The 14,030-nt window shown below is 43.2% G+C and overlaps 1 protein-coding gene and 1 pseudogene across 2 annotated transcripts in view; both read left to right on the forward strand.

The window, feature by feature from the left end:
• The window catches only part of JAML (junction adhesion molecule like), a 29,747-nt gene that overhangs the window by 873 nt on the left and 14,844 nt on the right, over nt 1-14,030 (forward strand). The window contains exons 2-6 of one of the 2 annotated variants that reach the window (XM_072729665.1): nt 726-839; nt 1,141-1,224; nt 6,498-6,561; nt 9,942-10,096; nt 12,334-12,559. In XM_072729665.1, the coding sequence (XP_072585766.1) occupies nt 801-839; nt 1,141-1,224; nt 6,498-6,561; nt 9,942-10,096; nt 12,334-12,559 (568 nt within the window). In that variant the 5' untranslated portion in view covers nt 726-800. Of the gene's footprint in view, nt 1-725; nt 840-943; nt 1,088-1,140; nt 1,225-6,497; nt 6,562-9,941; nt 10,097-12,333; nt 12,560-14,030 lie in introns of those variants that run through there. The other variant, XM_072729666.1, reaches the window with a different exon arrangement.
• Nucleotides 13,001-13,072, forward strand: LOC112920407 (U4 spliceosomal RNA; annotated as a pseudogene).

Here is a 14,030-nt window from a genome sequence, read left to right on the forward strand (position 1 = left end):
ATGTAAATTGCTAGCTTACCAGTGTACACTGCTTCTCAAGAACCATATAGCATAGTCCTTGAGAAGAGCACGTATTCAACAACTTTTTATTTATTTTTTTAAAAAGATTTTATTTATTTATTTGAGAGGTAGAGTGCGAACAGGAGCAGGGGTGGGGATGGATGCCACAGAGGAAGAGGGAGAAACAGACTCCCCGCTGAGCAGGGAGGCCACCAAGGGGCTTGATCCTCTGACCCTGAGATCATGACTTGAGCTGAAAGCAGATGCCTAACTGACTGAGCTACCCAGGCACCCCTTTAACAACTTTTCAAATGATACAGGACAAGTTCCAAGAAAGCATATGGCCATGCATAGGTCAAGCCAAAGTTGAAGGTGTATACACTGAGAACATTTATTCTGAAGTGGCAACTAACAAGCAAAAGATACCTTGAAGTACCTAGTTCTTATCTAGGATGTTAAAATCGCCCTATGGGTTCTCTGGGGGGAGAAAACACTACCTGCCTTCTGTGAATGCTATCTCATGGTCAGAGGAAATCAACATGGTAAATTGAAGGACTGAGCAGGCATGTCTTTGTAGGCAGGGACTGAGTGATCGCCTGGCTATACTGTACCACTGTGATGAGAGTAAAAAATAAGAGAGGTTTTTAAACAGAGAAAAATGTTTTGTGTTAGTCTTAAATTTATTTTTAAGAACCCCAATCACACACAGCTGATTTCTTTCTTAGGGAATGTTTGCCTGATGCCATTGGAGACCCTGCCCTCAGAGGGCCTCTGAAAGAGTTAATAATCTAGAAGGGGAGATGGCACCTGCACAGGTCTGGAATATGAGGCACTCCTCAGTAAGTTGAATTTATTATCTCTTTTTAGAACACAGTATAAATAAAAATTGGATCATGGGCCAGATGACTGCAACGAGAACCTTGATTTAGAGGTTCCTGTTTGCATCTGTAGCTGCTTCAGAATGCACGCAGTTGGTTTGTTCTGAGCCTGACCTTCTGTGCGGGCAGAAGTCTCTTGAGTCGGTCTTGGGTACTGCACTTGAAGCAGAATTCAGTGCATTGCTTCCCCTGGGTGCGCCTCATTGTGGGTAAGCAGTTGCTTTGAATTTCTTAAGGAGTGATTCAAATTTTTCTCTCTCAGAAGAAGGCTGGTTCTGAAGGTTTTAATTTGATGGCCACGTTTACCCTGCTCTCAACCTCTGCAGGAAGAGACTACTGGTATAAGGTAGGCTGGTGGGCGCAGTTTTCCTTTCTGGAGAGTCGCTTCTTTTAAGATCCCCAGAGAAAAGAGGGGGTAAGAGGTTTGCTGTTAATGAAAGAGTGATGGTGATGATGGTGGTGGTAGGACTTGAGTTTCTAAGTTGCCTGTGTTTTCAGGTAGAGCAGTGACTAGTTGTTCTCCTGACTAGTTGTCCTTCAACTCATGGCAGAACTTGTCCCTCATTGTTTCCCTTCTCCCAATCCTAGATAGGACACTGTGTTTGCGTGTGTGTGTGTGTTTTTTTTTAAAGATTAATTTATTTATTAGAGAGGGAGCATGCATGAATGGGAGAGGCAGAGGGAGAGGAGAGAGAATCTCAAGCAAACTCCACACTGAGTGTAGACCTGGACATAGGGCTTGATCTCATGATCCTGATATTATGACCTGATGCGAAACCAAGAGTCAGAGGCTCAACTGATTGTGCCACTCAGGTGCCCCTAGATAGGTCAATATTTAATGTTAAAAAGTAAGGAACTTAAACCTCCCAAGAGAGCTAAGCTATTATTCTTTCTTGTCATGCCCCTTGTAAAGCTCTGATCTCATGAAGGGTGTAGGGTGACCTGAGCTGCTGTAGGGTGGTTTAGATGTAACCCAGTCTAAGGAGGGAGTGGCAGTAATGACTTCCAAAGTCCCCTTCAGGTTAGAGGGTTGACCAATGTAATCGAGACTGCCTTGTAAGGAGCCATGTAACCTCCCAGCCCAATGTAGAAGTGGTCTTAGAAGGAAAAATAAGGATGCATTTCAAGAAGTTAATGCCTTGGAGTGGTTACATGGATTCATACACCTAAAACAATGAGAGCCTTGAGGTGTGCAGCAAAGGGTAAATGGAGAGCACTTAGGGGGGGTGAGGGGTGGGCTAGGCAAAGGGGGATGGGCCATTCAAAGAGAAGCCTGGACAGTTGTCTGTTGCTTAGTGGTTGGTTGTCCTTACGAGCGGCAAACACTGGCATTCAGAAACAGCGCCTCTCCCTTATTTTGTCTTGTAATATTGTAATATATGGGGGTTGTTTTCGCATCCTGTGTGGTAGTCTCATTGTCACGAGTCTCTTTTCTGAAGATGTTTTTCTGTCATCATTGTGCCAAGGGTAACAATTCCTCTGCACTGTTAATAATGGGAAAGGGGATCCTTATAGTTACAACCCTCCGAGGGAGATAGAAGACATGCATTAGGAGTTCTATTATGAAAGCACTGTGAGCTCGGGTCAAAATGTTTGGCCAACATATGAACTGCCTTACTGTGCAGAATTATCTCAAGAACATCTGCTGAGGAGATGTCAAGATCTGAAGGAGCAGGATAGAAGCTGAGAATTTAAATGGAATCTTATTTAGAAGGTGCTTAAAGGAGCATCTGATGCTTTGGTTGGATTTCTAAATACCGAGATTCATTTATATAGATATTATATGTTTGTATATGTAAAATTCTGACTTTCATTATTCAGCTATATATATATTCAGGACATATATATTTGGTATATACCGAATATTTATGTGTATATATATATGATAGGAATTTCTGAGTATTTGCCAACTAACAAGGAAATGAAAACTGGGCTAAAGTATCTTTGGTCTTGTTGGGTATTTTTCTGTCCTTTGAAAAGTGGTTCCTGGATCCTACCCTGGGCCTCACTTGATGCTGGCACTGGAGTTCCAGTGGCACACAGACACAACTCATGGCTTTGTGGAGCTTTATAGTCTTGGGAGGTGAAGGTGGAGAGCAAGACTTTAATTAAACAGGCATACAAAAAATAGATAACTAGAAATTGTGACAAATGCCCTAAAGGAAAGATAAATAGTACTATTAAAAGTTATGGCTAGGAATCTGACTTGGTAAGCATGGCTCAGGAGAGATTTTCCTAAAGAAATCACATTTAAAAAAAAAAAAGAAATCACATTAATTTTCGATCTAAGAGCTGAACAGGAGTTCACTAGGTGAAGTGGGTGGGAAGAACAGCCAGGGAGCAGATTCACCCTGTTTTGATAAATGAAGTTCAGAGAAGTTTTGCTCTAAAACATGGAATACTTTCACTAACATGAGGAGCAGTATCACTACAGAGAGGGAATGGGTTCTGATCCAGAATGCCTGAGTTTATTTTATTTTATTTTATTTTTAAAGATTTTATTTATTTATTCTTGAGAGATAGAAGGAGAGACAGAGCCAGAGACACAGGCAGAGACAGAGCCAGAGACACAGGCAGAGGGAGAAGCAGGCTCCATGCACCGGGAGCCCGACGTGGGATTTGATCCCGGGTCTCCAGGATCGCGCCCTGGGCCAAAGGCAGGCGCCAAACCGCTGCGCCACCCAGGGATCCCCAGAATGCCTGAGTTTAAATCCTGGCCCTACCACTTACTATGTGTTATTAGGCAAGTCACTTCACCAGACGGTACCTTAGTTTCCCCTTCAGTAAGACCTCATAAGGTGGTTGTGAAGATCAAGTGGGTCAATGTGTATAAAGCACTCAGGTAGTACCTGGCATAAAACCCTCTCTGATTTTTAAAAAAGATTTATTTATTTATTCATGAGAGACACAGAGACAGAGTCAGAGATACAGCAGAGGGAGAAGCAGGTCCCCCGCTGAGAGCCTGATGTGGGGACTCTATCTCGGGATCTGGGATCGCGCCCTGAGCCAAAGGCAGCCCGTCAACCACTGAGCCACCCAGGCGTCCCTAACCCTCTCTGATTTATTGCCTATCAACAACTGGTTTCTAGTATGCTACTATATTAACTAGGCGGGGAGAAGTCCCATTCTTTCATGGTAAGGAAGAGGCCTAGGGAGATTGAGCCATTTCCCAAAGATCAAAGAATTAGTTAATGAAAGGTCTGACCCAGGAAGAGAACTTTTTTAGAAATTCAAATTAAAAAAAAAGAAGAAGAAAGAAATTCAAATCAGTGCTTTTTCCATGAATTTATTGCCTCTCTCTTCATTCACATAGAATTCTAATGGTGCATGAGTACTTTGAACCAAAAATGGTATCTTCTAGTCATTAGATTGCACATTTCTCAAAATTTGTTTGAAAATGGTTGAGTGTGGCTCTGAGGACTTGAGTGTGGTGACTAGGTTCAGAGTTCCTTTAGGACTGCCAGTGTCCTCTTAGAATAGAATGGTCTCGTTGTAGGAGATCTAAGTTGATGTCAATGTGATGGTCATATTGGCAGCTATCAGCAAGTACCCAGTATTTGCCAGACACTTTACTAGTGCTGTGGCACAGGCCTGGGATACTTGAAAAAAGAATGTATGGTCCTCCTTGAGACTCTAGGCTTATTGGAGTTTGGTGTTAGACCTGTAAATCCAAGCAGGTGATGCACTGCTCTGGAGAATGTATGAGAACTGTTTGGTGGACAAAGAGCGGGGAGCATAAATAACTCTCTGCAGAAGAATGCATCCAGAATGGGAAGTGGTCTCAGCTGTCCCAGATATGATGAATTAACATCATAACATACTGTAAAGGAAGTCCTTTATCATGCTCACCCATGTAGGGTGGGATGTGATGGGTGTTAGAGCCAGAAGAAAACTATGGCTATCTTGAGAGAGATCTGTGTTTTCATCAGATGTACTTATGTTTGGGGAAGCATAGTGTGACTTTTGGTATATCTGAGTCAGTTCAATTATTATCTACATTGTGATGGGATTCAAAAATTGAAACTTAAAAGTTTCCAGTTCATTCTGAATCATCATTTGCCATTCTATCTAAAGGTAGATGCTCAGAACCCCAAACTCTATTAACACTACAGATTTCCTATCTCATTTTTCGTTAGTTTTCTTTGTTTTAAAGATTTTATTTATTCAGGAGAGACAGAGAGAGAGAGGCAGAGACATAGGCAGAGGGAGAAGCTGACTCCCTGCCGGGAGCCCCATGTGGGACTCGATTCCAGAACCCGGAATCACGACCTGAGCCAAAGGCAGATACTCAGCCCCTGAGCCACCCAGGAGTTCCTCATTTTTAGGTTTTCTATCTCATTTTTAGGTTATGAAAAATAGGATCTTATGTGGTAATTCAAAGCACTGTTATCTACATGATCATACGTGATCCTTGCATTATTACTCCCATGTCATAGGCAAGGGAACAGGTTGAGCAAGGTCCTCTGACTTCTCTGCATAAGGGGGGCCTAGGGTAGGACCTTCTTGAATAGTTTGACCCTGATTTTCCAGGTGGAGGATTTTGTTGATTAGAATGCAGGTAAGGAATCTCTTAGGTAATATTTTTTTATAAGTTAAAATGCCACCACATGTGCTGGACTTCCCAGCAGAACTGGGCATGGTGCTGTGATGGGATTTCCCAAAAGATAACTTTCCTCCTAGCAGATTTGAGGTAGAGTCCCTTCATTGGCAGGCTGTTCAGGATGCAGGGATCATGGCTGAGACCAGAGTAGTTGGTAGGAACCCAAGGCTGGTTGGATTATAACTCCTTGGGGTTGGTGTTCTTCTGTTTCATTAAGAAAAATGTGGGGTAAGGGTGCCTGGGTGGCTCAATCAGTTAAGTGTCTGACTGTTTCGGCCTGGGTAAATGATCTCAGGGTCCTGGGATGGAGCCCTCCCATCAGGCTCTGTGTTGGGCATGAAGCCTGCTTGAGATTCTCTCTCCCTCTGCCCCTCCCCTCTCTAAAAAAAAGTGGGGATAAAAGGGCAAAAAAAAAAAAAAAAAAAAACCAACCTCTCCATGGACATTTCATGCAGCTTGCCTGCCACAGAGTTTGCTGAATGCCTTAACTGGGTTGAAAATTATCTCCTTTCTCACATGCCCTGAACATTTTCTATATGTTTAAAAGTAGTAATTTTAATTTAGTTGGAGAGATAGGCAAAGCTTGCACTCTGAGTCTCTGGTAATCTCCTGTTTATGTGAAACTCTAAGATTGTAGAATGGCTAGGGTTGTCACCTCAAAGATATCCTGAAATTATTCACTTTTTTCCTCTTGAAAAGCCACTTTCATCTAATTTTCCCTTACAGCCAATATAAAGCGGCCCCCAAGTGACTCTCCAAACACCGCTCTGTTTTGTTTCTTCATAGCAGATTCCAGCATCTGCTACTTTCTTGTTCATTCATTTGCCTCTTTTTTTCCCCTTCCACAACCCCCCCCAACTTGCAAACTGCACGTGAGCGGGGACCCTGCCCTTCTTGTTTGGGGCTGCATCCCAGTGTCTCTGACAGAGGCTGGCCCACAGAGGCACTGGTTGTGGGTTTGTTAAAGTGACAAACTTCTCTTGACGCTGTTTTCTATTTTTGTTTTCTTTTATCTTAAGACTGAAAAATTGGTGAGCAGCATGTTTTGCCTACTGAAACTCATCCTGATGCCAGTGTTACTGGGTAAGTAGAAACCAAGGGACCAAGGAGGGTACTTGATTTCTCATAAGTCTCGTGCATTTTCAAAAGCCAATTTTATATATTTTCATTTCCCCTTGGTTTGTTGAAAACGGAAATACTAACCTGGAACTTTGGAGTTTTGCTGAAACAGCTGTTTTTGAAGCCAGGGAGCAAACTCTTTCTTGGAAAGCTGAATCTTCCTCTGTTTCTATTACACACGGAAGGCCTTCGGGTTCTGAGCTGGGTGTTCTAATGTGCTGCAGAGAAAGTCTCTCTGGAATTCCTACATTTTAGATTGTAACTTTAAAACCACAGCTAGTCTTGGATCAGGAAATGAAATCACCAGAGAGAGCCCCAGAACTCAATGGCATTCATGCTTTTTGTCATTCCAGCCTTCTCTTGGTTCTGCAAAAGTGCTGAGCTCTTTCACAATCTGGGGGAGTCCCTTTTGCCAAGAGCTTTCTTTCCTCAACTTACCCTAGCAAGCCTGCCTAGGGCTTCCTTATCTTTCAGGTTTCTCCTTAAACCCCACTTTCTTCTAAAAAACCTCCTCTAGCTGCCCGTGCGGGCCACAGGCTTAGTTGGAGTCTCCTATTCATGAAACCTCTGTGCTTGGAGCTGCTTGGGGCTCATCTCTTCTTTCTAAACTGTTCATCCTCTCTCCCCACCTTTTTTCTTTATCCATGGATAGCGCTCCATAAGAAGAATAAATGACTCAGGAGGTGCTTTGCTCTCATCGTCTTTTATTTTTTTTATTTTTTATTTTTTTATTATTATTATTTTTTTAATTTTTACTTATTTATTATAGTCACACAGAGAGAGAGAGAGAGAGGCAGAGACACAGGCAGAGGGAGAAGCAGGCTCCATGTGCTGGGAGCCCGATGTGGGATTCGATCCTGGGTCTCCAGGATCGCGCCCTGGGCCAAAGGCAGGCGCCAAACCGCTGCGCCACTCAGGGATCCCTCTCATCGTCTTTTAGTTTTCTCTTTATTACTATATGTTTTTTAAAAACTGTGCATAGTGACCTAAACACCTGCTCAGCAAAGTACAAAAAGAACTGCCTTTGCTCTAATTCCAGGCAAACCAAGAGCGTGCACAAAGAGGCAACCAGACAGGCACACAGACACCCCCCTCCCCCAGAAAATAGTATGTTTTTAAGAGAATTTGTTTTCATAGAAGCAGGGTTGTAATGCTCTGGGGGTCTTTAGACATTTCCCCAGAGGTGCAGGAAGCAGCCTGCAAGTTTCTGCCCTTCCAGCCAGAGTTAACAAGCCAGTCCTGTAGGTAGCCACTTGGCATGAGGGGTGGTGGTGGTGGCGGTGGTGGTTGCATTTCTCTGTGGAGAGGTTTGTCTTCCTCTGTAGAAAGTCTCATTTTGGGGGTGCCTGAGTGGTTTAGTCAGTTGAGCATCTGCCTTCGGCTCAAGTCGTGGACAAGGGTCCTGGGATCACGTTCTACATCAGGCTGCCTGCTCAGTGGGGAGCTTGCTTCTCCCTCTGCCTGCTGCCCCTGCTTATGCTCACTCTCTCTGATCAATCAATCAATCAATCAATCAAATCTTAAAAAAGAAAATCTCATTTTCTTCAGCCATCTCTCTGCAAAGGTGTAAGTTTCTCTTCACTCTGGTGGCTGCTCTTTGCTTTCTAGCTACCCTTCACTTAATTCTACATATAGCACTCTTCGTATTAAATGAAATTTGCTTCTTATACCTTTCACCACATGTAAAGTTGCTCAGTTCTTTCTTACAGGAAAATTCCAAATCAGTTTTGGAGCTAATTTTGATTTCTTTCAAAACAAGTCCCTCCAAAGGGTTTAGAGTTCATGTTTTCTTTTCCGTCTTCCCTACTGTGTGTGCCTGCTGTTGGGCAGGAAGTTAACTCTCTTCTCTCGGGGCGACAGCTTGCATGGAAAGACTGGCACATTTTCTGTTTATTCCCACATGCGTTCATTTGGCTCTTCCTCCATATAAACTGGCCAGCATCTAAACGCGTCTTTCTTGATGTTGTTGTCTCTTTGCACAGTGCACATCTTGTGAAAACAGAAATATCTGTGTACCGGTTTTGTCTTTTAGTGAAAAGAGAAATGACTCGAGCAGCACTCAGATAATGGAATGGGGTCATGTGTGCAAAACACCCAGAGGCTGAAGAGACAGGGCTGATGATAAAACTGGAGTGGGAAGGTGGGGAGAGGACAAACACAAAGGAAATTCAATGGAAAGCCATGCTTTTGTATTGGCCTTTTTAAAAAAATATTTTATTTATTTATGCATGAGAGACACAGAGAAAGAGGTAGAGACACAGGCAGAGGGAGAAGCAGGCTGCCTGTGGGGAGTCTGATGCGGGATTTAATCCTAGGACCCTGGAATCCTGACTTGAGTCGAAGGCAGATGCTCAACCACTGAGCCACCCAGGTGTCCCCCCCCATTTTTTTTTTAAGATTTTATTTATTTATCCATGAGAGACACAGAGAGAAAGGCAGAGACACAGGCACGGGAGAAACAGGCTCTCTGCGGGGAGCCGAATGTGGGACTTGATCCTGGATCCTGGGGTCATGCCATGAGCCAAAGGCAGATGCTCAATGACTGAACTACCCAGGCATCCCTATTTTTTTTTAGAATGTTTTTTTCCTCTATTTTAGAAATAATTTATTTATTTGAGAGGGAGAGAGAGAAAGAGAGAGTACAAGCATGAGTGGGGGCAGGGGTAGAGGGACAAGCAGACAGAGCCTGAGTCCAGAGCCTGAGTCCAGAGCCTGAGAAGACATGGGGATCCATCCCAGGACCCTGAGACCATGACCTGAATCAAAACCAAGAGCTGGACACTTAGCCCACTGTGCAACCCAGGCACCCCTGGATTGGCCTAATTACAAAGACCTGCATGACAGCCAGAATTAGCCAGCAAAGTCAGAGATAAGCTTTTGTCAAGGAACTAAAGAAGGAAAAGAAGAAAGATACAAAAATACCTGTTAAGGGGCTTTTTAAAATAGGGAACCCATGGGAAACTAGGATCCAGAGACATCTTATTTCCTGTTTATGGATGTCTAAATTAATGACCCGAAAGGAGGATGTCAAGGTTTCTCTTCTTTCTTTAGAAAGGAGCCTGGAGAAAGGAATTCTGGGGAATGGAGAGGGGCCCAGTTAGGAGACTGGGAGCAGATAACCTTTTTGCAGTATTAATATTGCAGTACTCCTCTGACTTGGGAGGCATGTGTGTACCTAGAGGGTCTTTCTCTTCCTTTGGGAATGCCATGCTGGCTTGAGTGAGGGGCCTCTGAGTACTTTGTGTCACGTCATCTGGGGAGGGAAGATGTAGAGTTACTTAGTGATTAACACTGATTTTTGTATTTGTCTAAATGATGTCTCCTCTTGCCTTTGACTTCTATAGATTATTCCTTGGGCCTGAATGACTTGATTGTTTCCTCCCTTGAGCTAACAGTCCGTGTGGGGGATTCAGCCCTGATGGGATGTGTTTTCCAGACTACAGAAGAAAAGCGTGTGATCAAGGTAGACTGGATGTTCTCATCAGGAGATCGCGCCAAGGTAACAAGGAGGAAATATTACTGTAGAAGTCCCTGGCCAATGGTGTCGGGACAGTGTGGGCAGAGGAAAAAACAGGTCATTAGGTGCTATGAGGTAGTGTTGCAAGAGTTTGGGCTCTGAAGCTTGTCAGAACTGGGCCTCTTCCTAGATTGGCCCCTTGGCTTTGTGATCAGCTGGGCAAATTACTCAACCTTGCTGAACTTCAGCTTCCTCATCGGTGAAGATGAAGGTCATTATCATAATGGTAATGCTTAACTTTTGGGTCATTGAGAAGTAATGGAAGACATGCACATAAAGTTTTTTTTTGTTTCTTTTCTCAATGTCTGCCCTTTGTAGAGTTGTACAGGTGGGTGGGAGGGCTGAGAAGGGTAAGAGCCCTGGTCCAGACAGAAGAGGTGTGAGAATGATGTCATAAGAATCTTTTCTGCGGAGGAGAGGGCCAGATTCTTTTTTTTCCTTTGATACTTTCTCACATTATTAAGATTAACAGGATACTTATATATCTAAACACTTACTGTAAGCTTTCAGTGACATTTAAACTCTGAATTATCTTCCCATAATTAAGTTTCTTTAGGTATATTGGTTTATATTTTATAGAAAATACTTATCTTTAGGTCACAAATAGGAAAGAGTATAATTTGCAAATGTTACAAAGATGATTCCAACCGCAGCTAACCTTTTCCCCAAACTGCAACGACTCTTAGTATTTAACGAAAAGAAAGACCAAAAACAATTACTTAAATGTTATCACTGTGTGATTGTGGTGACTAAGAAAACTCCATAAGCCATGATTACTGGAAAGCTCAGAACACTAGCAAGGCTTAATTGCAAAGTATTTAACAGAAGGCCACAAATTGTGTTTTCCTATGAGGAGCTAGGAACTATGGATGTCATTTAGTAATGCATTAGAATGGTATTGCCTAGTGCAAGTGTTGCACAGAAACTCCAGGTCTCCTCTTCTTTATCTATTATTTTGGATAAGCTTCCATAATCATAGCATGGCAGCCACTAAGCCATACTGGCCTCCGTCCTTCCATAATCTTTTGGCAGCTGCCGTGACCAACCGGCAGCCAGTAGCTCCAAATGGGTATCTCTGGGACAGCAATCCACCCCAGTTGTTAAGCTTCTCCAGAAGAGGTGAGAGGGCCAGATTCTTTTACCATTCTGTGCGCCGTTTATGTGCTGGGGAGTCACCTCTTTCTCCTTCATGGCTGCTTCAAGTTTTCAAGTGATGGGATTGCTGATATAACAAGGCTGAGGGAAGGTGTTTAATGGGAGCTCCTCAGGGTGGGAAACAGTGTATAAACCTCATCAGAGGGGATACTTGTATCTCTGGATTGTTTATAAAATCCATACTAAGTAATGTGTTACTCATAATAAAGTCCTGAAGCTTGCCAATGAAATACTCTTTCTGTAGCTCATAGCACATTATTTTTATAATGCTACTCTCACTCAAAATTTTATTAGATTTTTTTATTATAAGAAGGACAAGCCCGTGGCTTAAGTAGAAATCCTTATTTCTCCCTGTCCCAGCCTGTAAGCCATTCACTGATGATGATTCCTTCTCAAGCTGTATGATATACACTGCCTGGGGGAGGGCAGAAAGGGGATGAGTGACAGCTGACATGCCAGCCAGGAATTGTCACAACTCTCAGTCTGGAGGGTTGCATCATGCCTTTGAGTGCCATCCAGTCCAGGGGCCATGGCAGAAAACAGGGTGAACATGAAACAAGGGTTTCAAAAGTTCTGGGTCTGAATCCCCAGAGAGGGATCTTCAGAGTGGGTGTTACATTTTACCTTAAACTGTAGGAAATGAATGTGTGGAGCTTACTTCACTAAGGCACAGGGCCTTGTTCAAGTTAGAATGTTGCCCAGCACATTATTATTATTATTATTATTATTATTATTATTATTCACTGGGTATCAAGTGCTTTCTGATGATGATGATGGTGGTGATGATGGTGGTGATGATGGTGATTATGATGGTGATGATGGTGATGATGGTGATGATGATGGTGATGATGGTGGTGGTGATGATGGTGGTGGTGGTGATGATGATGGTGGTGGTGGTGATGATGATGATGATGATGGTGATGATGATGATGTGATGATGGTGGTGGTGATGATGGTGGTAGTGGTGATGCTGCCACTTCCACAGAACAGGGTCTTTTGGATCTGGACTCCTGGGTCTGGTTCCAGTGACTCTAGACTTTCCCCAATGTTGTGTTGCCCTCCAGGATGAATATGTGCTATACTATTATGCCAACCTCAGCGTGCCTGTGGGGCGCTTCCAGAATCGTGTGCACTTGGTGGGGGACATCTTACACAATGATGGTTCTCTCCTGCTCCAAGACGTGGAAGAAGCTGACCAGGGAACCTATACCTGTGAAATCCGGCTTGAAAAGGAAAGCCTGGTGTTCAAAAAAGCAGTGCTGCTGCATGTACTACCAGAGGAACCCAAAGGTATGGGAATGCTTACTCAGAGAAGGGTGAAGGGGCAAGAGATTTGGTGTGCAAAGAAGGAAGGAACAGATTTTAATGAACAAATGCCAGCCTTTGGTCTAGATACTTACCACAGAGTTAATCCACAATAATCAGTGCTCTTTAAATAAAAATAATGAGAATAATTATTTTGTTTTATTATTTTAAAAAGATTTTATTCATTTATTTAAGAGGGTGGAGTGCGGAGAGGAACAGAGGGATAGTGACAGGCAGACTCTGGGCTGAGTGAGGAGCCCCTTGTGGGGCTTGATCTCACGATCCTGAGAGATCCTCCGAGCCAAAATCAAGAGTAAGTTAGTTGCTTACCTGGCTAGCCACCCAAGTGTTCCGGGAATGATTATTTTATTATTACCTTACATGTGTTCCATCCTCATGAAAATGCCATGTAGGATGTATTGGTCTAGCTTTGCGCAGTGGCAATATTGTAGCCAATGAGGTTTATCCAAGGCATGATTATTGCTAATTGGAAGTATTGATCTTTTCATTTTACAGATGAGGTAATTGAGGCTTAGATGTGACTTGCCTAAGGACACATATTTATTAAATGGGATGTCTGGTACTTAAAACCTGGCACCTCTGACAACAAAGTCCCTATTCCTTTTATTCTACCCGGGTACTTCCTGTTGGTTATCCACACTGAGGCCATGTCCATATGTCATAGGTTCCTGTGGTAAGTGTTCTGGGGGATAGAAAAGAGAAGACATCTCTCTAATTTCTTTGGAGTTCATTTTCCCATTTGTCAATGGAGGGAGTGGCTTCAATAGGTGGGTGGTTTTATACCATGCTCTGTAGAAGCCTGAAGGTTCAAAACCTGGTAGACTGCACAAAGGGTGAGAACAGAGTAGGGGGTCAATAGAGGACCGAGTCAGGTAGGACCTCAGGCTCCAACCTCCACTGGGACCCAAGTCCTTTATCTTTTTCCTGTTTTATTTGTTGGGCTGCCATGTAAGATTATATATATATAATATATATATATATTTATTTATTTATTTTAATTTTTATTTATTTATTTTATTGGAGTTTGATTTGCCAACATATAGCATAACACCCAGTGCTCATCCCACCACATGCCCCCCTCAGTGCCCATCACCCAGTCACCCCAACCTCCCGCCCACCTCCCTTTCCACTACCCCTTGTTCGTTTCCCAGAGTTAGGTGTCTCTCATGTTTTGTCACCCTCACTGATATTTTCACTCCTTTTCCCTTTATTCCCTTTCACTATTTTTTATATTCCCCAAATGAATGAGACCATATAATGTTTGTCCTCTGATTGACTTATTTCACTCAGCATGATACCCTCCAGTTTCATCCACATCAAAGCAAATGGTGGATATTTAAAAAAAGAAATCTGCTGGGCAGCCCCTTTGGCTCAGTGGTTTAGCGCCATCTTCAGCCCAGGACGTGATCCTGGAGACCCAGGATCGAGTCCCATG

This window comes from Vulpes vulpes, chromosome 12 (genome assembly GCF_048418805.1).
Source record: "Vulpes vulpes isolate BD-2025 chromosome 12, VulVul3, whole genome shotgun sequence".
NCBI lineage: Eukaryota > Metazoa > Chordata > Mammalia > Carnivora > Canidae > Vulpes > Vulpes vulpes.